Source organism: Argopecten irradians, chromosome 10, assembly GCF_041381155.1.
Source record: "Argopecten irradians isolate NY chromosome 10, Ai_NY, whole genome shotgun sequence".
NCBI classification, from domain to species: domain Eukaryota; kingdom Metazoa; phylum Mollusca; class Bivalvia; order Pectinida; family Pectinidae; genus Argopecten; species Argopecten irradians.
The window spans coordinates 36503447-36528158 of record NC_091143.1 but is presented as its reverse complement, the minus strand read 5'-3'; the positions used below and the strand labels follow the sequence as shown (position 1 = coordinate 36528158).

General features: G+C 35.2%; 2 protein-coding genes across 4 annotated transcripts in view; one reads left to right on the top strand and one right to left on the bottom strand.

Annotated features, from left to right (window-relative positions):
- Window positions 1-179: 179 nt before the first annotated feature.
- LOC138333788 (nucleolar protein 6-like) lies at window positions 180-21502 on the bottom strand. The gene is made up of 23 exons (XM_069282385.1): window positions 21343-21502; window positions 19406-19696; window positions 17263-17379; window positions 16618-16800; window positions 15918-16086; window positions 14817-14954; window positions 14521-14681; window positions 13429-13549; window positions 12779-12942; window positions 12100-12215; window positions 11496-11673; window positions 10946-11068; window positions 9577-9731; window positions 8581-8815; window positions 6728-6839; window positions 6136-6290; window positions 5443-5606; window positions 4299-4451; window positions 3329-3426; window positions 2600-2820; window positions 1730-1921; window positions 1225-1326; window positions 180-535 (listed from the first exon to the last, which is right to left on the bottom strand). The coding sequence occupies exons 1-23, from the start codon at window positions 21382-21384 to the stop codon at window positions 368-370; spliced, it is 3558 nt and encodes a 1185-aa protein (XP_069138486.1). The 5' UTR covers window positions 21385-21502; the 3' UTR covers window positions 180-367.
- Window positions 21503-22484: 982 nt separating this feature from the next.
- Window positions 22485-24712, top strand: part of LOC138333787 (tumor necrosis factor alpha-induced protein 8-like) — an 83081-nt gene continuing 80853 nt past the window's right edge. Inside the window, exon 1 of one of the 3 annotated variants that reach the window (XM_069282369.1) lies at window positions 22485-22640. The gene's annotated coding sequence lies outside the window, so the exon portion shown is untranslated. The remainder of the gene's footprint in view (window positions 22641-24712) is intronic. The other 2 variants (XM_069282368.1, XM_069282378.1) reach the window with 2 other exon arrangements.

The following is a 24712-nucleotide window of genomic DNA, read 5'->3' as shown; positions in this document are numbered from 1 at the left end:
TGGCAACTGTCCCACATGGGATTTTCAGAGGTGGAGGGCTTGTGGTGATATGTCGGGATACCTTAAACACTTGACCACTGTGGAAGATAGTGAAAACTGTTGCCAGTGTAAAAGACTTACTGAATATGAAATTGTCTTCAAATGTGATTGCCAATGAAATTAGGAAAATGAACAGAATAAATAAAGGACTCCAAATTAGAGTACATTTTTTATTTATCTCAAAATCTTATACACAGTTTCTGTTATGTGGTCTTTTGACCAATTAAGAAAGACATCATAGGTCATGTCTGATATTCCCGTATCAAAAGAAACATTTCATGACAGAGAAGATATGTCTGACTGTTCAGTCTGTCCCTACAGACATAGTTCATTGGTCTGACTCAAAGTTCCATTTCTTTATCTCTACTCTGGATACAAGACCTCCACCAAGGACTTGAAAATCTTCCAAAATGGCCTCAACATTTCCGACGATTTGAACTTCTGTGTGTTTGTCTGTGTTCTGTGATGTTGGCATCTTTCCTGCTATGCGGTTCACCTAAAACAAATATAAGTACAAAATTATCGATGTTTTATCTTAATCACGAAATGCTAGTTAACACCTGCAGTTCCTGCTCCTCCTTAAGTTACGGTAAGCAATTGCCCATTGTCAGCATTTATATATATAATATGATCGGGTGGGGTGTGCTTTTTTTTGTCTTCTGCTGCATGCTTCAGTCGGATAGGACTATAAACAGGACAAGAGTTTCACTTTTACAAGGAGACACAACACAATAACTACATTTTCCTAAAACACACAGAACAAGCTAATTTGATGACTTTAAGTCCCCCACTATACATGCCATAACTTATTCCCCTCACATATATGAACTCCAAACAAAGGGTTTGGATTTTATTAGTTAAACGTCCTATTGACAGCCAGGGTCATGTAAGCACATGCCAGGTTTGTTGGCGGAGGAAAGCCAGAGTACCTGGATAAAAACCACCGGCCAGCAGTCAGTATCTTGCAACTGCCCCATATGGGATTCGAACTAGCGGCCCAGAGGTGGAGGGCTTGTGGTAATATATCGAGACATCTTTTAAAATTACTTGCCAACTGTGGTCCTGCCATATACAAAGCATAATACCTATAGTCAATTGTTGGCCCCTCAATCATGACTCTGACAGGGAGGACTTGTGACACTTTGAATTTAAATGTACATCTGAACTGTCATAGATTCAACATACCGAAAATGCAGTCTTGTTGAATGCCTGAGGTTTCCATATAACGCCAATCAGGTTTCCTCCATATCGATCGTGGAAGAACAGGGCATATTCACCATAAGCTGCCTGAAAACCAAAATTAAAGAGAGTTATATAAGAAGTGTCAAAAGTGTTACACAAGTGGTCTTTATACAGGGTGGCTGCTATAGCAGGTTTTATTACACAAGTGGTCTTTATACAGGGTGGCTGCTATAGCAGGTTTTACTGTATTGTTAACGTATCAGTAGCTCAGTTGTACATGATTAGAAGTGATTTAAAGGCAATGTTGATAGATGACAGTCAGACAGACAGACAGATGAAAGACAGGTGAGCTGAAGATAACTGATGGATTTAATTCACATGAAGACGGCTGCAATTTTTGGAAACAAGGTTGACTTAATGGTTTTTTTCGGGGCCTGATCCTTTAAATAACTATTCCATGGGTTATTGTTCCATAGAACATTTAACAGTAAATGTTTGTGATACCTACTCTTAATTCAGACAGATACATCTGTACCGGGTCAAACTCGTAGACTGGCATTGCCTCACATGACATGTTATAGACATGTAGTGGGATGTTCGTCTCGTCTGTGATGTCCACCGCCTGGTTCTGACGTGGCAACATTTTCTGCCTCAGGTGTACAACAACATCGTAGATTTCCATTGGAGGCCGAAAGATTTGCTGGTAATAACGTAATAGAATGTTACTACATGTATTAAAGATCATAGTACCAAGGTGAAAAATGAATCAAACATCAGGGTGGTACTTTTGAAAGGTAGTAGCTAAGATAGCAGAACTACGTGTAATGTGAGATCACAGTTTACATCCTATGTTGCTCTAGAATCATGTCTGTCAAAGCAGAAAGCGACAGCTGTATTGAATTTGATGGGTGTTCAGTTAAATATTCATTTTCTAGTATATTTTGTCCTAAATATATCTTGATATCTTAACACCATGTATTTCAGAAATGTATATATTTTGTCCTAAATTTATCTTGATATTTTAACACCATGTCTTTCAGCAATGTATATATTTTGTCATAAATTTATCTTGATATTTTATGATATTTAACACCATGTCTTTCAGCAATGTATATAAACAGCGCACCCAATCTCATTCATTGTAACCTTTCATCCTAGTATGCATCAGGCTCAATATTTATTATCTAAGATATTTTCGAGTCAGTCTACAGTTGCACGCTTTGTCTTAAAGTTGTTCTTAAATGTCTATAGCTGCTAATCAACAGTGGTTTGTAACAGTTTATATATATAAATGATTTTCTAAACTGATATTGATATATACACTTGAATTCTGATTTTGACATACATTTAACATAACAGTTAGGTTGTAAATACTTACTTTAAAGTCTGTTGTATCTACCAGCTGACTGGAGTGAAGTTGACTTTCCAGAACATTCAGAGATTCCTTGGCCAATAGGAGGAGACGCTGGAGTATTGGCGCCGTTGGCAACCCCGTCGTCCAATGAGAACTCAGCTTGTCTCCAGGAGTGGCAATAAACATCAGAGGCAGGGTTTTCCTGTCTTTGGAAAACTTTGATGAAATCTCCGCATAGTCACCAGCTATAGGAATTAAACATATAAAAGTTTTGTGCATAAAACAGGTGCCACATTTTATAAGTCTGAGACAGTGAGGTGTAAATTCTAAAACAGGATACTGAAGTCAAATATAACTTCATTATTAAACAAAATATAATTAGAGAACATATTTCATTACAAGTAATTTTAATAATTAAGCAAACCTTCACCACATGATATTGAAAATAATGTAATGTCACCAAACTTAAGAATGTATTGTCACAAAAAATCAACACCATTATGAACACAAAGTCTTGTGCAAGTTTGGCTCTTACAATTGTGCCATCTGATCAAGAATTAGTTTGATATTAATATATGAAATGTTCTTGATACTGCTTTAATGATTGCACTTCTGTTAAGTGATTTTCATGGGACACATATGCATACACACACCCTCACACCCTTCCTCACTGTGAGGCGCCTATGTATTATTATTCATTTCTGAGTAATCATTTTCATTTACAAATCAGAGAAAGACCAGAATTACAAATACCTGTAAACTCTTGGTTGAGGTTCACCAGTAGAGGTGTTCTACTCCAGTCATGATGTGACAAAAGATGGAGGAACCTCAAAAATCCGACAAGGGGTGAGCTGGAAAAGACAGAAGACAAGATTAATATTAAAGTGTTAACAAGATAACAGTGTGGGTCTCAACAATAACATGTGGTGAGCTAGAAAAGAAAAGACGTAATACCATGCAGACCAGTTGAAGTTATCAAAACTTGTGTAATATATATCTGTGATTGAAGATGAAAACCTATGAGGTCAACGTATGACTTTTCTACAAGTTCTTTGATTTCTCCATTCAACTTCCATTATTTGACAAAACTTATGTTACAGAGTATTTTATACAAATTTAATCACTGCCTCTGCCAGTGATCAACACTCAGTCAACCAATCGAGCTAAAGAGAAATTAACACTATTTGAGAGGTATACTGACAAGGGTTACACTTATTTTGCAAGTTATTCCATTACTTTAAATAAATTAAGACCTAAAAACATTCAGTTTTCTCCTAATAGATTTACATTTGAATTACATTGACCTCAAGAGTCTATATGTAATTACTTTTGTATACAGAGTGAACTAGATGCCTAACTCAGAGCCTCAAATGGATTACAAGCCTCATTTAGAATAATTTTCTTCACTTACTTTGGTAAGTGATTGGACTTGAAGCCTAATTAAAATCCTGAATGTATTACAAGCCTTATATAAAACTTCCTTACTTACGTTGGTAAGTGATAGGACTTAAAGCCTAATTAAAATCCTGAATGTATTACAAGCCTTATCTAAAACTTCCTTACTTACGTTGGTAAGTGATCAGACTTAAAGCCTAATTAAAATCCTGAATGGATTACAAGCCTTATCTAAAACTTCCTTACTTACGTTGGTAAGTGATCGGACTTTAAGCCTAATTAAAATCCTGAATGGATTACAAGCCTTATCTAAAACTTCTTCACTTACTTTGGTACACTGAAAGGATTAGGAGAGATGTAGATTTGGGCCACCATCAGCTCAATCGCCTCGTCCCGTATGTGGTCACACAGAAGTTGTGATGACACCCAGCGTTTGGCCAGGCGTACAGCCCCGCTAAATGTGTTGTGTTGTTGTTGCAGTCTGTTAAAACAGGAAGCAAAACAGAATTTATTTTTGCTGTCATTGTTTGAAGACCAACTTTAATCATTGGAGTTTGAATCACAGGTAAAATTTCATGCAAAACTTTTACCATATAATTGGTTAAACAGCTTGACTTGAATATTTTGATAATAATCAAACTTCATATTGTGGTAATTACGTAATTGTTTCATAAAAAGAACAGTCATTATATCTGAAATAACATAAGAGCTGAACCTAAATTGAGACTGATTAAGTGGTAAAAATTTTAGCTATCCATTATTCAAATTATCACGCAAGTTCCAATTTAGCTATCCATTATTCAAATTATCACGCAAGTTCCAATTCTTATCTCAAAGTTTTGCTGTGATGCTTTGACAAACAAAACAATATTTATTCTAATTAAACTGCCAGGGTCTCAATCAGTGTTGTAATATCCACTCCTTGATTATGTCATAGCAAAACTGAAGGCTCTACATGTGTGTGCAATAACAGATCAGACAGGTAACGTGGGGCCTTCAATGTACATCAAAAGAATTAACTAACAGTACACTGTATGGCTCTGAAGCTTGGCGGTTGCTCTCTCTAATGTTTAAAGGACGTCTCTGTAGGCCTGTGTTTGGTGGTGAATTTCTAACTCCTGAAATGCCTTCAGTTTTGCTATGACATAGTCTAAGGGTTAATATAACGACAGTGACAGTAACCCCTGGAACATCAAGAATGGAGATAGCAAAGTTTAACAGTATACAATGCAGCTGAAAAATACCTCAAAGATTTTTTTCATAAAGAGTATGCTTTGAGTTAAACAGTACACTTGCCCATGTAATGTACTGGTAAGTTTTTGAGTTAACAGTACACTTACCCATGTAATGTACTGGTAAGTTTTTGAGTAAACAGTACACTTACCCATGTAATGTACTGGTAAGTTTTTGAGTAAACAGTACACTTACCCATGTAATGTACTGGTAAGTTTTTGAGTAAACAGTACACTTACCCATGTAATGTACTGGTAAGTTTCGGCAAAGCTACCATCTGTTTTTCTAATTCTAAAGATTCAGGTGTGTCTCGCATCTTCATCATCCCCTCGGGAGTACGATGTGACTTGGCCAAGGCTATCTCACGAAGGTAGGATAACTCTACTCGGAATATGTAGTTGTTCTGAAAATTACAACAGAATCTCTTAATGCACATTTGCAAGAATGTAAAATACAGTCAAACTAAATCATCTTTCATTAACTTCCGACTAGAAATTTCTCGAAATATCAAATGTGCGCGAAAACATTATAGCTGAATCATGTAAACTTGTAAATTTACCATAAACTTGTTGAAAGGTTTGACTGTAATTAATAAGTTTAAATATAAAGTAAATTTTATGTGGATAATACAATTTACTATCGATTAGACGAAACTTCTAGTGATTGGGATATCATATCCAAATATGACATCACAATAACCAAAAGGTGGGCTTAGTAATCGACGATAAATCATACTTCTTGGAAATTGTTTTGGTATCGCCAAATTGGCTTACTAAATGACCTTCCTGTATATATGAAATTTAATTGGACCCCATTGGTTACTTTCAGGATAAATACTGGTAAAATGTTCCACAGGACATAGTTTCTAACATTGCAGATATCTATAGAAAGCATTTAAACCAGTGTTTTTTCGTTTAATGTATCAGACTCACCTTCTTCACATCTACGTATCCTGGGGTTGTCCTGACGACCAGGCTATGCTCACTAGATAAGGTCTTTCCCAATGCGATATGAAAAGCTGCTTTTAGACGTCGGAATGGTTCAATTTCGTCTGGCCATTTACCACTTCCTTCCATCAGGCAGGTGACTATAAATACAAAACATATAGTCTGTTTACAAAATATATGTTTTGGCTGGATCAAAGAACATTTGTCATGGCACAAGACAGCACATTTTCAACAATTGAACTCAAGATTTATCACTACCATGCCTGAATATATTAAAAAAAAAAAGAAGAAAATTAAAATTGACAAAGTAACAGTTGAAGATTGGGATTAAAATGTTAGGCAGTTTTAATATAATCTTATTTTCTTAATGCATTTTATATTTATCCTGTCATACATGTAACATTTAACATTCTGCTTAGTCTATCTTATCAGGCTCCTCAAATTGATCCATGAGAAAGAGAGGAAATCAAATTATTTCCATGACATGTAATGATATACAATATAGTAGCCTAACATAGAAACATTGTAGAAATTTCGCTATGGCCAAGAAATTTTGCTATGGCCAAGAATGACCTACTCTTGTGTACTGGTGTATATGGGGGAAGTGGTTTGTTGGGTTTAGGACACTGAATACTGCCAGCTTCTCCTGCTAACTGTTGTGGTGATGTGGCTTCTAGGGCTGGAAACACCTTTAAATACAAAGACAGTCTAATGTAAGTTACAACTGCTGTGGCGTGAAACACCTTTAAATACAAACACAGTCTAATGTAAGTTACAACTGCTGTGGCGTGAAACACCTTTAAATACAAACACAGGTGCTGTATGTAATTTTAGTATACCATTTTAACTCACTTACTGGTAATCAAACTTTTCACTTTATTTTCATGAGATACAAAATTTTTCGTATGATTTTATGACAGAGCTCAAACAAGAATTCAATTGTTTTCAAATAATTTTACAAAATGTATATATATAAATACATGATCATAAGTAAGAGCCCATGATCATGAATTTGCAAAATATATACGGTATGTTGAAAAAAAAAAAAATATTTTATACAGTGGACCCTCGATAATCCGGACACCTTCGTTCCCAGCCTAAACCGTCCGGATTACGAGTTTTCCGGACTGCCGAATTCCGTGTTCTTAGTCAATTAAATTGGCACGTACGAGTTACTCCCCTTGACCTTGTAATCGATGATAGGCTTTTATGTAATATACGTGTATCATAATTAATACTTCGTTTGTTATGATTTATAGGTATTTTTATATCATTATATTAAAAAAATATTGAATAAACGTATTTCTTCTTCAAAATACGAAACCTAAAGCCATTGTTAATTGTGTACTATGTATATGCATATAGCTACGTATCCCACTCTTGATCTATCGTACGGCAAATTGCCTAACAAAGGATCAATATCATCTACGTTCTTGGCATAAAAAAAACTATGATAACAAATAGTTGTGAACATTTTATAAACTCATATAATTGTTATTTTGTATAATGTGTGTTTTTAATGACCATTTCTACAAATCTTTGCTTTCTGACTTACAGACGTTTGTAACAACCACGCGCCCGTTCACGTCTAACTTCGTGCACAATGTCACACACGTGTAAATGGCATATGCCGTAGCCTTTATATCTTATACCACAGACGATGAATTCGAATAGATTCACATACATTTAAAATTCTTATTAATTTTGTGAGTATTATCTCACTTTATTGCATTCGATACTCATAGCGATATATTCTGCATGCGAAACAAGTAAGGTATCTACAGCATACGTACCCGTACCCAAGCTCAAACTGCATGTTTAAAAGTGTGTGGCTAAACATATATTGCGTATCTCAATAACAACACTGAAGTTTGATCTCCTATAGAAAACCAATGAACCGTTACATGACTGCATGTACCCGTCTGAAAGGTGTTCAGGTAAACGCCCGTGGCTATGACCTGGCAGCCGTCGTTATGACAACACACTCAGTGTCAAGTGATTGTGTGTATTGTACACATGACTGTAGCTGGCCTTGGATTTTCTCGGCACGTGGCGACAACAAATTGTCCGGATTATTGCGGGAATTTATTAACGAAAATGACATTCCGTTCCCAAAATGGAGTTCCGGATTCGGAATACGAATTTCCGGACTAGTGAGTATAAATAACGTTACGGAAATCCGTTCCCTGACATTTCCGTTCGGATTGTGAGTTTTCCGGACTACCGGCGTCCGGATTATCGCGGGTCCACTGTACATGAAAATAACATGTCTCAGTACACAGAATTTAATGTTCTTTTTATCAACAGTGCATAAACGACTCACTTTTGAAAAAAAATTTATATGTTTTATCTCCAAATCATTGATGTCAAACTTCCAATTGTAATCAACAAGAGATCAGAAGCAAGGAGTTAAAACAAACTTAGACTTACCTCCGTAAACCTAAACACTGGCGACGTCCCTTGTGTGGAGTTTATCGTGAGAGGCATGTCCTTGAGATTCCGTAGTATTTTACACAGCGAGTCATAGGTGTGCATTATGGCCGTACTCTCCTCCTCTCCTGTACCGTAACTTTTCATTCCTTTCTTCGTTTTAACAGGGAGGTACAGCAGTGGATCAAGTTGTGGGCCGATGAAACATAAGGACTCTGGCGGTATCCCAGCTTGTCTGCAATAAACAAATCACATCACACTTGTAACAGGTTATTTTCGATGGGATGATATTTTTGTAATTTTATGTGACATGGTCATTATAATTGCAAAAATTGGATCCGCATAATATTGAGAAATAATTGAATCATACATACTCTGAAAATCACATTGTGAAAATTTCAACCTTTTAAGATTTAATTTCATCATTATTAGTTAAATTTTGACCCATGTAAATAACCGTCTGTATAGTAGTCGAAACTGAATGAAACCTCAGATTGTTGTTGTATTATTTATTTTTGGGACCAAATAAAGGTCTCCTAATTGTTGAAGGCCTCAGTTTTGATGTAATGACTATTTTCACTTTGGTTTTGTTCCTGGCTCAACATCAAACAAACTTGTGACCCTGAGGCCAACTTGATTTAGGCTCTTCTCAGGAGGGAAGCCTTCATTTCCAAAAATTGTCCACCTCCAAGACAGAAAGGCAGAAGTCCCTTGCTGTAAGAAGCTGATCGGGTACACATCAAATGATCAGTGGTTATATTCTAGAAGAAGGTCTAAATTAATTAGGCTCAGTAGAACTGTCAACTTCACTACAAACAGTCTATTGATAGCCTAAATTGTCAATTTACCATCCGTCAATGACCCTGGCTGTTTATAGGACATTAAGCCTAAAATATACCAAACCAGATTGTTGTTTAAAAACTTTGAACTCTGATGTAAAATAAAAGTAACAGATATATTTTGTACATGGCACCTGACAGTAAAAGCATCACAAACCTCTTTAGGATGTGTTTGACAGCTACAGAACAAACAGTCCTCTTCTTCGATATTTCAGAGTTTGCCTCCATCCATACAACAGCTTCACATATGCTGCCATCTTTAAATCTCCGGAGTTCTGATTTCTCACCCCAAAAGTCACGAAAATCCTCTGCCTACAAAATAAAAATCTTTTATGATTATTAATAAAAATTTATACGCTTTACTTTATGATTGATACACTTTTCATTTTCAACAAGTAGAATCCACATGTTGTCTTATTTAAGATAAACCAAAATATCTTTAAAGGTAGGTTTCGCCCAACCAAATAAATATTTTTTTGTGAAATGCGATAAGCGGAAGAAAAGATGAAAAAAACATATTAAATTATCTCAATGTAATTTCCTTATGTGTTTGAGATTGAACAAATGTGTCTTGAATACAAAATTGAAGGAAATCCTTGATTTATTACGGTGTCCGTCAGACAAAATAATATGCAAATGAAGCTGCGATGGATTGTGTTGTCGAAGTTTGGCGCATGCGCATTGTCACGCACTAAAAGTAAACAAAATGGTTGAACGAAAGTGTGTGCAATGAAAAAAATATATCTGAATCGGCAACAAAGTGGAGGAAATTATGATGGATTCGGTAGCACCCTAGGATATCTATAGGGAATTAAATTCAGAGATGGCATGTAGCATAGAAGAAACAGAAGCCACATCTCAAGCGGAACTTGCCGGGATCTGTTGGGACTCGTGTAACGACATTGCACGTGGTGAGTTAAATTTCAACACATATGCCAGCGCACAAACAGCCGCAGACTAACTACATGTATATTTGGTGTACAAAGTTAGCGAGCGTATGTAAGTAACATGAAGTGTTATATGATATGTATAAACAGTCCCTCGCACTTCGATTTGTTGTTGTTGTTTTTTAACTAAACATGCCGTGTCAAGACGGTCACTTCTATCTGACATTTTGTTGTACGCTTCCGTTTGTTGCTGCGGCCTTGTTTTGGAAAAAAATGCGTCATGTTCTATGTAAAGCTTGACTTCGCTCTATTTTTAGAGGAGTATTTTCCTGGTCAAGCTAGGCAACTGACCACCCATATTGTTCGCTGTATGCATTGAAAAGGATCTGAAGATTATATCTATGTATAGGATAAATTTCAATTTCGTAGTCTTTATATTTCATTGGGCGAAACCTACCTTTAAGACAAATGCGTCACTCTACTTCCATATCAAAGAGAGTTATGATAGGACATTACATACAAATGTAGGTAAAACTGAATGCTTACTAATTTCATGATAGTAGTTCTGTACTTGCAGTAAATGATGGTATGATGTGCTATCTAAACAGGTGATCTATGGAAACACAAACTTAAACTCACCTCGGGAGAGTCTGCCGGTGGTCCTTTGTCTAATATACTAGTGCATGTGTCTGGGTTGAGTAAAACTCCAACAGTTATCTGCCCCTGACAACCGGGTTTAGGAGGATCTTCTTTGATGTTCCACTACAATACACATAAAAGATAATATAGTCAGTTAAAGATAGCTTGAAATGAAAAAGAGTTATCTGCTCTTTGTATTGAAAGTTTTCCCCCCTGAAAATAGGTAATGATTGTTACACCATTTGAATATGGGAGTAGTAATATCAAACATTCTAATAAAATCAATCAATACCTTTAAATATCATAACAGTAGATAAACTTCAGCATACAATTTCAACTTCAGCAGTATGCTTCAGTGAGATGAAGCGGTTTTTGTTTACTGAAAGTTATTTGACTTACAGATGATATTTTGTAGTGTGCATGTTCTCGAAAAGATGAATAAGTGAAGGTGATGGATAACTAAATTTAAAGTATAAGTGTTTTTTAAATTCCAAAATCATACAAAGTTTAATGATACTCTGTATTTCAGTGACGTTACATGAGTACTGACCTGTGGTGTAGACTCCTGTTTGACCTGTAACAGTTTAATTCTCCTATCCAGTGAACGCTGTAGTACTGTTATCAGACTAGGAGTTACCGTGGCAACCATATCACCGCCAAGGTCCATAACTCTATCAGTCAGGTCAAACTTTGTTACCGCAGCCTCAAGACAAGATAAGTTTCGGATGCTGAAAAAATAGCATTTGAAAGAAAATAATTTTAACAACAATCCAAATTGTGAGCTGCAAGAGGCAGAGAAAACATAATTGATGCTCCTCAGGTTAATTAGTACATAAAACAAAACCTCAGGCTTACAGTTTGAGTTAAGTATCGAGTGATATCCATTGCTTAGTTTCAGAGAGGTAGTTGTTAATATGAATACATAGACCCCTTTTGACCTGCCTGTTATGCCCTTAGGGGGTCAGTCTAACCATTTTAGCAACCTAATATCATCAACTCATAGGACACATTGGTCCTTTGAACCAAATGAACTACAATTAGTTAAAGAGTGCTATTTTAAAATATGATTTGAAAATAAAGTTTTCTCCTAATTGTCTTTCAATACAAGGATGTATAACAAAGTTTGAGTGAAGTACATGTAACAGTAGACTTACTGAAATACATTGTCAAATGTCCGGAGGAAAGGAAGAGGTGTCATGAAAAACAAGGAGAAGCTGTCTAGAGAATGGTCGTCAAGCATCAGCATGGCCTGTCCAGCCTCGTAACGAACCTGTAACGTGTGGAATTATAAGATCCGTATAGGAGGATTTTGTTATGTCCAGCAGATATCGATCGATCTTCTGGACCAATAATTATGTTGTATAGGTACTTGTGTTTAATGCTACTACTTGAGTAAGTTACTGATCTCCTGTACGACTGTATATAGTGGGTCAGTAAGATTTAAAAGCAAGGGCAAATTAACAAAAAGAACAAACGTTTTAATTTTTAAAACTAACAAGATATTTGAACAGTGCTGAAGCAATATATGTCCCTGATGGTCCCACAATTTTTCACCGTTAAGGAAACAAAGCAATTAATGCTGCTGACAACGGTTTTTCTTCTAAAAAAAGTAAGTGACCTTGACCCAATTACCATGAAATATCAACCTATCCATGGTATTTTAATTATCTATACACATTCATTAAGAAATGAAGCTGTGAGTGCTGACAAACTTCATGAGAGAGATGGAAGTGAGGAAGGACAGATGGACTGACAGAATTGACAACAATAGTCCCTTCCAGTTTTACCGTTAGAGGACTAATAATATCATATAATAATAACATAAAGTCTTACCCGATTGTAACATGACTTGTTCATAGAAGCACAGATATTGTAGTAGCCCGTCACATCCACAAATACAACATCAAAGGTTTCGAGGAAGTCTGACAACAGAGGGCGCTGTGAATCCATGTTATCATCACAAAAGGTGATTCCTTGTGTTGTCCAATCAGATTTAGCTACAAAAATCAGTGAGAAAACAGAATTAACTCGAAGGAAACTTACTGTATTGCTGATCAGTTTGGCAACTCAACATTTTGCAATCAACAATTAATCTTTTCTATGATTTTGAAGTACATGTCTAATCTCCTGTCATGATCATGTCTTGATTTTGAAGTACATGTCTATTTGTCAAATGTTTTGACTCTTCAGATTTTTAAGAAATGGTATTTGTTTTCTGAAACTGCTATAAGTCAAGGATCAATAGGATGCCCTGTACATGTAGTATGTTGGACTTAGTCAAAAATCAGTTACCAGGTAGCTCAATTGATCGGTAGAGCATCTGGCTAGTGTTTGAAGGTCCTAGATTCAAACTCAAGTCTAGCCCCTACATTCTCTCCTCCTGTTGTATATACATAGATAAGAAAGATTCGTTTATATTCAGTAATGATGAACTTATGATTTTCATTAACAGGAGAGTAAATGTTATGGAAAGTGATACTTACAAAGGTTTAAAAGTGTGTTTCTGAAGACCTGGTAGCTACTCATCATGTAGTTAAGACGTCGCTTGGACAACAAATATGCGACGTACATTGACAGGATGTAACCAGAGAAACCGCCATAACCCTGTAACGTAGAATTAAATATAAGTGTTACAGGACTGTAACAGTTTTATTACGGGACACGAGATCTCAGAGGGATCTTAGTACTCACCAAAAAATGATCTAGGTATGTCTGACAATGGAAAAGGGAGCTTTTCTCTGCTTTTCAAACTTCAAGTTTCAAAATCCAATACGACTGCCTGACAGCCATCTTGGATCGGTCCCAAAAGGCAATATGTACAACTAGGGCCCATGTGAAGCCTATACATATGAAATTTGAGAAAGATTCCTGCTGACTGTACTATCTGAGAAATAGCGGTAACAAGAATTGTTATTGGACGGAAGGACGACATATGAACGGACGATGGACCACTTAATAATCATGTGGTTTATGATTTAGGATTTATGATAGGCAGTAATGCAGATGAAAAACTACTTCATTTTGCATTTAAACTAAGAGTGACTTTTCGTTTTGACAATAACAGACTTACCGTATTCGACCCAATTAGCGCCCAGGGCGCTTAAAAAATTGATAAAAATGAAAATAAGTCAAAATTATTGCAAATTTATACCGTTTTATGTAGTTTTGGTCCTTATTTATGTCTGGGCAATTGAAATTTAGGCCTCAAAAAGGGGGAGGGGCGCTAATAGGGACATGGGCGCTTATTGGGTCGAATACGGTAATGCTGAAGTTTCATTCCGATAAAATTTAACCATCGGCCACTCATTTTGTCTAATATAGTAAAACATGCATGGTTATATAATGAACTTCCGGGACAAACAGAATTACTTCATAATAAGCATAATATATTAATATACATATTACAAACATCTTATAGGAACCATATCAGGGAATGAAAAATATTCCGTCATAACCATGAATTTGTTAAAAGCATGTCCATTGTAAACATGTTTTACTGTAACACCATTAAATAATAATTGACATGAATTGTTGACCAATCCTTCATCTTTACAACTATTACAGTGGACATGTACCATATTGAGTTCCCGTTGATGAAGCCAGACTTTCAGTAAGTGAATTCCCTCTCTGATTCCCTGGCTATTCCCGAGTATACTGGTCAAGTGGTCAGTGTTCTGGGTCAAGGTCAGGTCGCTAAGGATGGCCATGTTGTACACAGGTGTAGTAGGTTGATCATCTGTTAAACATAAAGCATAATGAAAACTTACAACGCAATAACAATTTCTACACTCTACCACTTACAGTATAGTTAATTAATTTTGTGGGGATACAATTTCATGATTTCCTTTTCGCTTTAATTAACAGTACTCACCTTCTTCCACTTCCTGCGTCTGACCATGGTACCACTGATTCCTAATGTTGTTTTTGTTGACATGGAAACGATGCAGCTTGAACATTCCTTCCTCCGCTACCACATGTAAATGTACAGTAATAGGTTTTCCTGTGTCTCCTGTGTAAAAGAGAAGTAAAAAGATATTCAGCCACAATAGAATTATTAATCTGGTACAGATGGTTGCTTATTTTAGCCAAACATTGGAATAATTCGCGTACCACATGATACCCGATAACATTTGTGCAGGACTATTTTTTCTATTGGTGATGAAATGACGTACAATGATAATTGATCCGGCGCAAATGTCATTTCAGCGGGAAGATTACAAAGAATTACGTTCATCACCATTGGAGGTACAAGTCCCGCAAAAACTTTATTGGGTATCACATGGTATGGCTAGCTATATGGTTATATACTTGTAGTTACACTATAAGGTTTATCATCATATATTGCTATATATAATAAAATACCAGGTGGCTGTCTGTATGTGGTCAACACATATTTATCTGTATACATTGGGTTTTCACAGCCAGATGCTGTTTGTTTTCTGAACCCTTTGGGAAACAGTTGAAGCTAATTAACATTTTGGCACTGTTAAGCGAAGAATTGTAGTTTGAGCAAGAAAATGCCTAGCTGGGCCACATATCTAACCATGGTCCAACAAGCACTAGACAGATTGATGATCTACCAATACGGGGGTTTCGAGATCCAACTTTCTGGTGATTTAAGATTATGAAATCACAAAATTCACATCAAAAGATGATGGCACAATTATTAACGGAAGGTGGGGCTAATCAATGGTAAATCACACTTTACTGGGACTTTTTGGGATCTCAAAAAACCCTCCTATGAATCACCCTGTCACTGGCAATTAACTCGGTCCAATTCCTGATCACTTCAACAACCATCCTTACATGATACTATAACACATATAAAGTCATTTACAACAGGACTAAAAGGAATTAACACAATCATATAGAGTGGCTGTGTCCTCACTGAGTTCCAACTAGCAAACCCTTTGGTCATCAACAGTGATCTAGCGACAACTCAACCACCATACCTCCCTCGTTACATCCTTACCTTTCACTTGTAGAACTAGGATAGGTTTGTAGTGACTGCCATGATGGTAAGTAAACTTTAAATCCTCCACCTCTTCTTTCTTCTTCAGGTGTTTAGCTAGAACAGCTAAATACAGAGCCCTCTTTCTCAGATATCGCTGGTTCAAGTTGTCTTTGCTCTGCAGACATTCCTATAATAATACAAATTTATCTTCATACAATACATATACATACTGCTTTATAGGTATAATGTTTAATTTTTATTTAACTTTGTTTATTCAGATAAATCTCTGTATGAGCGGGCTTTTAATTTTCTGAAATTCGAGTTTTCTGCTCTCAATTTTTTTTCTATATTTTCTTGCGTGATTATATTGATCATTGCACTCCAAATTCCAAAATATATATTTCAAAGATGATTTTAATGTCATAAATCAATTCAGGCATACAGAAAAAGTCATGACAAAGCCTAACTCTACGCTACTCTACACTATTTCTTCAAATTCACTTGAGTTACATATTAGGCAATGGAAGTTTTACGACAGTTCCAACAACTTCAATTTAGCAAAGTTCAATGATCTATGTAAATCTTGTTTTGACTAAAAAGCCTGTAAGACATAATTGTTTCTGTCTCTGTCCCGGACATTGGCAACAATATATATGTCCCCCTCCCCCACACACCTCTTTTAATGTTGCTCAAAGGAAAACATCAATGGAATACTCACAACTGGCATTGTAACTGCAATGTCCAAATTTACACCTGGTTTCACACAGGTTCTTGATAAAAAACTCCCAACTATCTTTACTTCAGTTGGAGGAAAAAACTGAAACCTTCCTTTCACAGACTCTGGGGACTGGTATATCGGTACCTTGACAATTTTCTTTGGTAACCAGTCTTGTTCCATCAGCTGTAAAAAGAGGTAAAATAAAGCTTTTCAATGACTCATATGATATAAGTGCAATGAAGATCATTATTTTGATAAAAACTTTAATTTTAATTCAAGTATAATTGACAGGCATAAAAGTAATATTTAAGTGAGAATCAGCAACAAATATTTTTTAAAATAAAACATTCAGGACTATATACACAGCCATACACAGGACAAAATTCAATGAATATGGAAATGGTGAATAATCTTACATATTTTCCTTTTCATCTGGTGATCTTGTTATTGAATGGCATTCACCTCAGAATGACTTAAGATTTTTTTTTAATAATGTTTCTATTACTGATCAAATTGATTTTCACTTTTTTGATATCTAACCTAAATTAGATCATATTTAGTACTCAAGATAAACAGAAGAAATTCATTCCTGGTTAGAGCAAACCCCTACAATTACTTAGGTATAATGAGACATGTATAAAATACCTCATGAGCTTTCCCTTTGGGGAGATCCAAAAGAATGTCCTTGACAGTGGTAAAGACATTTTCAAGTTGCCTCTGTCGTTTAGCTTTCAGTGATACTTCAGAAAGGAGCTCTGTAATCTTTAAAAAACAAACAAATAATCATTTATTAAAAATATCTGTCCATCTGCAGTCTGTATTCACTTATTTTGATACTGTTCATTCAATATATGTCCATATCGAGATACAAAGACAAGTGTACTCAAATCTGTCGTTTGTACAGCTGAAAGAAGAAGAGATAGAAAAATTGTGTTGTTTGTGTACGATTCCAGTGATTTTGACATCATCATATCATGGTTGGAAAGCATAGTGAGACGAAATGTCGAATCACTAGAAGATGGGACTAAACATATTCAAATGATATTGTTTTACTATTTTGAAACTCCTATCCTGAAATAGCATATTACAGAGTTATCTGCCCTTGCTGGTAGGTATTGATTGTTATAACATGTTTTTATGAGAGTAACATGTTACGTTTTGGAGAAAACAACACATTTTTACTCAAAAAGATTTTTAGAAATGACATCACAATCGATACCTACCTGCAAGGGAAGTTACTCTGTAATATGCAAAGAAGAATATTCCAAAGGAACAGGGGTGTACAATTCTGAAAATTTTGCACTAGCCCAAGGGCTAGTAGCATCAATTTTTCACTAGCCCTGATCAGAAGTCTACTAGCCCTATTTTTCGTTCGTTTTTATATGTGCATTTTACTCGATCTGGATTTTTTTTACAAACCTGTACAGAACAAGTACATGTCTAACAGTGTGTTAAATACCATTCTGCTAATAAAAATATCGCACAGATTGTTTCACAGGTACCAGGTATTCATTTAGTAAAAACATTCTTGAGTCAATATTGACAATGCAACAAGCAGCCATCACATGCAAAATACTTTAGATTTAAAATTATGGTTCTTATTTCACTCAGATATTTCCTTTAAAACTATCCGTAGAAAGAAAACATAATCAGTATATATCTATTAAAGTTTAACTTTGATATTAAAAGCTTAGCAGGAAAATGTAAAGTGAACAATCAGTATTTATTACCTGCTGTTTTCATTGTATAGGTATGATGAATTTAGTAAATAGTACAGTTCATGAAAATTCTGTAAAAAAATCTTTAATTGAAATTACTGTTTTACTGAACACTTACTTATTTTCCCTAATTTTCTGAGCATTGAAAAAAAACTTTATCTAGTAACATTTGCAATGATACATTCGTATTTGAATCAAATGATGCCAATTTCATATAGATTTATTCCAAGAACTACACAAAATCAATTTTACAATTTATTATGCAATATTTTGTAAATGATAATTAATTAGCACTGCTGATTTCCATTTACAAGTTTTCAATATATCATAAAAATATACGAAAGATAAGATGAAAAATATGCAAAAATATTGTACCTATAATTATGAAACCTCTATTTAAGTTATTTTGAAAAAACATTCAGTGGGTTTATTTGTGTCAGCTGTGTTAACTAAGTATACCTATGTATCTGCAAGTGTACATGACAACATTCTACCGTGTATTTTAATCACTTCAAAATGATCCGCTATCCATCTCACAGCAGTAGTACTTTTTGAATCCAACCCCCATATTCTCAAATTTATAACACTAAAATGATAATGATGCTAGATAATAAAACTGTCACTTCATAATTGATTCTTATCTAGAGTCAAGAAATCTAGATTTTTCCGTTCCATGTCTGTCAGCAACCTCGGCAAACACATGGCCATCTGGGTCACTCAAGCGCTTAACTTTCATCAATTACATAACAAAACGTTTGATGCACCTAGATGAAGAATGTTATTTACGTTTGGGAACCACCTGTGCCTGTGGTATGCATTGATATCGTTTGCTTCAGTTTTGACGACACATTTACTGCTAGTAGAATTCTGAATGGCAATAAAAGGCTAAACTGTTGATTTACAACTGAAATTTCAATGTAAATATAGGATTTTAACAGAAATTTTCACTAGCCCACGGGCTAGTAATGATCGTGAAGCCACTAGCCCTGACCTGAAATTCACTAGCCCCGGACGTCGGGCTAGTGGAATTGTACATGCAAAGAAGAATATTCCCGAGGAAATGGTCTTACCTGCATACGAAACAAACTTGAGTGATAAAGGTTCTCAGTTTCCTTCAGTTGATTCAACTCGTCGTTTGAAGGAGGCTTGAATAAGGTTTTTTTGTTGATTTTTGTTGATGATGTTGTACTGTCAACAGCATCAGATGAGTGCATTCTTGAATCTGTATCAACATCGTCTTCAAAGTCATCTTCACTTTCATCGACTTCATCAGATGGTGAGCTGTCTTCATCGGCCTCAAAATCATCTACTTCCTCTTCACTATCTTCACTTTCAATCTCATCCATTTTCTGTTGCTTGTTCTATTTTCATAAAATAACTTGATTATTATAATATAATGAGTAATCGATTGTTAGTTGCCATTCAATCACATCAGAATAAAATAATCACAATTCTGTCTGATTAGTAGCAGCTAGTAGTTAAGACATTGTATTTTAGTTATTCAGAATCCTGTGTTGGTATAATCACAGATTTTCCTTTCAAAATTATGTTTAATATACTGTGTCAAAGCCTTTACCATTAAATTAATGCAATATAAATTGTAAAGTATGTTCACTTTGAAAGAAGTGCATAAAGGTATAACTTCAACAGCACATCTTCATCTATCTACACCTATCTATTGTCCTGACCACATTCATCAAGCTGAAGTTTATGTCAATTGGAGTGAGTGTTATTAAAAAAAAGAAGAAGTTAAAGTGTAATAGGCAGAAAGCATTGCTGATTTGAAGGCTGTAGTTGAAGGGTTTAAGAGAATTAGTAGTTGTAAGGAATTCCAATGTGCATGTCTTGTGTTACGTACTGGAGTGACAAGTAGGTCCTTTCTAATGTTTATTTCATTAGAGAGCGCAGCGAACGGGCCGAAGGCCCGTTCGCGAAGCGAACTCTTGTGATAGAGGTGTCTCCCTAACGTTATTCTATGTAAATCATCCAATATATGAAGAGTTGGAAAACTTTCTCACCAACCGGAAACAGGAAGTCAACACAAGATCCAGCATCGCGCAAGACAGTATCTAAAGTCACACTCTCGCGTGATTACAAAATCACACTCTCGCGTGATTACAAACAAGTAACGCTTGGAAAAATAAAAATGAAAACATTAGTGAAAGATAAACCTTCCAATTTATTCTTACCTGAATCTAATAATTACATTTTGTCCTGAGTCTTAACTTAAAAGCCGTTTTACGTGAGCAGTTGCTTCGGAATTTTCCGCCTGGCAACGGAGAATGACGTTGAGATATAATTTGTAGCCGCAGTCACGTATTTTTGCAGAAAGTGAAAGTAGAAGTAATCTATGTTCAATATTGTTTTTCTTGTTATAAACTCAATGCCAGTAATTCAACAAAACTATTATTCCAATAATTAATAATTCTATAAATGGTTTCTAGCAGTACAGTTATTCAGCGCACCCAATAAGCTATAAAAACAAAACACATGTCAACATCGATAAGACTGATGGGTCAGGGGAGACTACTCTTTCGCCGTTGGAAATCCTTTATTTACATGTCAAACGAAAGAATGGATTAACTGCTGCGCTCTCAGATAGGCTTTGCCTAAAATTATATTATGTGTTATTTTATGAAGCATGGTTAGACACATGTCTTTCCTACGTTGTTCTAGAGAGCGCCAGTTTAGATGTTGTATCATGTCACCAACACTGGTGACATGATACAACATCTTAACTGGCGCTCTTGTACCCCCTTCTCCTCCAAATTTAATGGCATAATCTGTTTATATCTAAAATGTCCATACATACAAATATATACTTTCCATATATAATTAAGTCATAAACATTTGTGACAAAAACACAAATCAATCATACATTCACATTCCTAACCGTTTTGATTAGATTGCTTTCATAAAATCTACTGTAAGGCCACAGAAATGACAACAACAAAAATTACTCTGTCGAAGTCGTGCGTAACTAATTAATCATGATAACTTAACTTACATTGTTGTGAACAACATCTTGGCTCTTTTGTTTCCTCTTCATGGTTACGCTAGAAAAGGTATATACTGCATGTAAGATATGGAATTTCACTTATTTTACTTCTTTCCTTTTCATCAACACGTGGACATGGAAGTCGCCATCTTGGAATTACTGAACACACGCAACTTCTATCTTATTTTATGTGCTTGAAGTGAACCAACGCTACACGTACGCTATGTACACATACATTCGTCAAACCATTTTGAATAGCTGAATGTGAAATCAATACCAAGTATTCTAGATTAATACATTAAACAGAAACGTGTGTAGTTTAATAACCTATAAAAGCTGCATCGACGAATAATAATTACAAACCATAATAATGAGTTGCCATTAAAAACTTACTTTGTAATTAATGAAAGTAATTTGTGTCATCAAATAATATGTCTTTTTTCTTATCGGTCTTCAAATAGATTAAAAACTATTGTTTTCAATTTTCCCGCCAAAAATATACTTTTGCGGTATTCATTGTGCGTTGCGCATATGGATAATTCCAATACTGCGGTATTCATTGTGCGTTGCGCATATGGATAATTCCAATACAATATCTTTATTTAGTTTCAAATAGAAAATATTGATGCTGCACAGCACTAACAAATCTCTTTTCTTTTCATCAATTGATAGTCAAAAGTTGCCATTATAGATCAAACGAAAGAAACATGTCTCATACATGTCTACATGTACATGTAACTTATAAGGTATATTTCATGTATATAGATGCAATACATTGTACAAGTAGTCAATAAATAAATGTATTCTGATTGTATAAATCAAATTTATTACCATATACAGCCGTATTTAAAATACAACATGCAACTGTTACTGAACTACATGTATACTATCTAAATCTATTTCGTAAATGAAGATAAATAATATCAGAAACATATATCATTTGAAGACTGGAGTTCAGTAAAATTATGTATCCACCAAACTTTTTTCATACTTGTGCACGAGGATGTCGAGGATGTGGTGTTTTCACGAGCGGTGTATTTAAAAAACCTAGTTTGCAATCATTAATTTGATATGCAAAGTCGTGTCAAAAGTTTGTCCCTTTAAATTTTGTCATAGACCACGCCCCCTTTTCATGGTTACTTCCGAACCGTGTCACCTCTTCCGCTTTCGTGACGTCACAAGTCACAAACTTCGAACAAACTTCAGCAAGTTGCTAAGAGTTTCAAGTGGGGAGAAATATCATTGTTTGACACATATTATACACGAGGTCGATACGAAGAAGACAACCGGACACACGTTTTTGTCTGGTAAGTATTTTTGGTCAATTTACACTTATATTTCAGAATGACAGTCACAAAACGTGTATGACAACATTCCCAACACATGTCGACAGGCGAACGACAGGTGCCCCTTCACGCACGAGATTTTAGTAAAACAATTTAACCGTGGGTTAAGTTACGAACGTAGGTGTCATGTTAAATGAACAAGTGTAATCTAAATGAAAGTTACTAGTCTACATAAAAATTTAAATTTGACTAAACCTTTTGATTTAAAATATGCACAAATTGTAATTAGGTTAATTAACACCATATGCAGGTAAGTTTATTAATGAAATTAGAGTATTCAATACACTGCAGCTGGTTGTCCTATTTACATAAGCTTTCACATTGTTTCCTTTATTCAGATACATACATAATAAATATAAGTATATAAGTCTGTAAAAGGAGCGAGTCAGTGTATGTTTTTTGTCCATATACAGAGACCCAAGTTTGATTCCTAAGTAGGGACAGGAATCATTGTGTATTTTCCCTATTTTCTACATTGGTTCCCAACTAGATAACCCATAGAAGATGGTAAGAGAGGTTCGTGCTGAGGTTTAGGAAATCTCAAGAAAAACATGAGGAGTAGTGTAAAAGGAGCGGATTGGACTGTGGTTTGTTTAGTACATGTATATATAAGTGTTATAGATATGGTCTCTGTTACTCAACTGATAGCGAGCATATTTCTTTGGTGTCAGTTTGTAGAGCCGTAGTTTTTCACACCGGAGACCTGGGTTCGATTCCTGAATCTAGATTTCAAATGAGGGGGAGATAACCTAGCACTGTACAGTATTAGAATCCCGCTAAGAAAATCTTATAAAACTAGTGGCCAGTCTAGGATTAAAGGAAAGATGACTGATTTGACATTATATTATGTATAAATACTGCATATCAACTTTCATTTCCTTCCCTTTTCACACCAACTTTAACCATGAAACTGTGTTTGGGGCAAAAACTTCAACTGCAGTCAAAATATATTTCTCCAATACACATTTGTAATGTACTGGGTTGTTTCACAGGATTTGTTGTCAACATGCCAACTGCCATAAATATTTTTTATGGTATTTAGCAAAATATAATGTAATTACTAATACTCAAGTGTACAATTTCAGTGTCAAATTATCCCCCTTACCCCCTCTTTTTTGTATGTTAATAGGCTAAGTGAGTTGCTAATTAGGAAATTTTGTTATGGTCTGTTATTACACAACCTTCGATAATGTATTTGTTTCCACTGTATCGATTAACTATATGATGTCAGGTAGGTAGATAGATAAAATATTTAAGTTTAGTTTACTAAGATTAGCTATTACATACTTTGCTTTCCTTCTCAAACATCTTGAAAGTTGGTTCATGTATTTGCACGTGCTTAGTTGTTTTGACATATATTACGCTGGCTTTCTACCTTGGAGTTTTGGGTTAAAATCCCAGTGGGCCACATAGGGCAGTTGTCAGATACTAATGGTCTATTACTGCACGTCAATGTTTTTTCTCTGGATACTCTGGCTTTGTGAAATAAGCTATATTAGCTTATTTCATTACTATTGTGGATACAAATGAAAGCATGTGAGGAGTCTGAATGTGTGTGGAAATCAGAACATCCAGCAGGGATATACCAACAGGTTGGAAAAACTAGTTGTGTAGGTTTAAGACAAATGCATTAATTATCACTGTGTGACCTAACCACCCTAACCTTCGGAAGATTATGAAGATGTCATCAGAATGAAATCTATCAATACATTTATTTTTCATAAAAATGCAACATCCAGTAACTCATTGCGCTTAATTAATTTACTCCTAAAAATCATAATGGACTGTTCCAAACCTTGCATCAGAAGAGTTCAATGGTGTCTTCAGGGGACAGGTGAATAAATTTTAACTTTTTCATGAACAGTAACAGGTCGAGATAGATAACACATGGATCGTAAAAACCTTATCATGATCATATTTTTCATCAAAGTCTGATTTATTGTATTTTAAAATTTGATCAATCATCCTGCCTAATGGGCCATCAAATCTTGTATTCAAAGCAGCAGATTCCTACATTATGGTAGTTACAGCAT

Coding starts and splice junctions, on each gene's coding strand:
- LOC138333788 (XM_069282385.1), bottom strand. CDS start 21,384: ATGAAGAGGAAACAAAAGAGCCAAGATGTTGTTCACAACAAT. Junction 5,607..6,135: donor GATACGTAGATGTGAAGAAG/GTGAGTCTGATA, acceptor TGTAATTTTCAG/AACAACTACATATTCCGAGT. Junction 1,327..1,729: donor TGTATCTGTCTGAATTAAGA/GTAGGTATCACA, acceptor TTTGGTTTTCAG/GCAGCTTATGGTGAATATGC.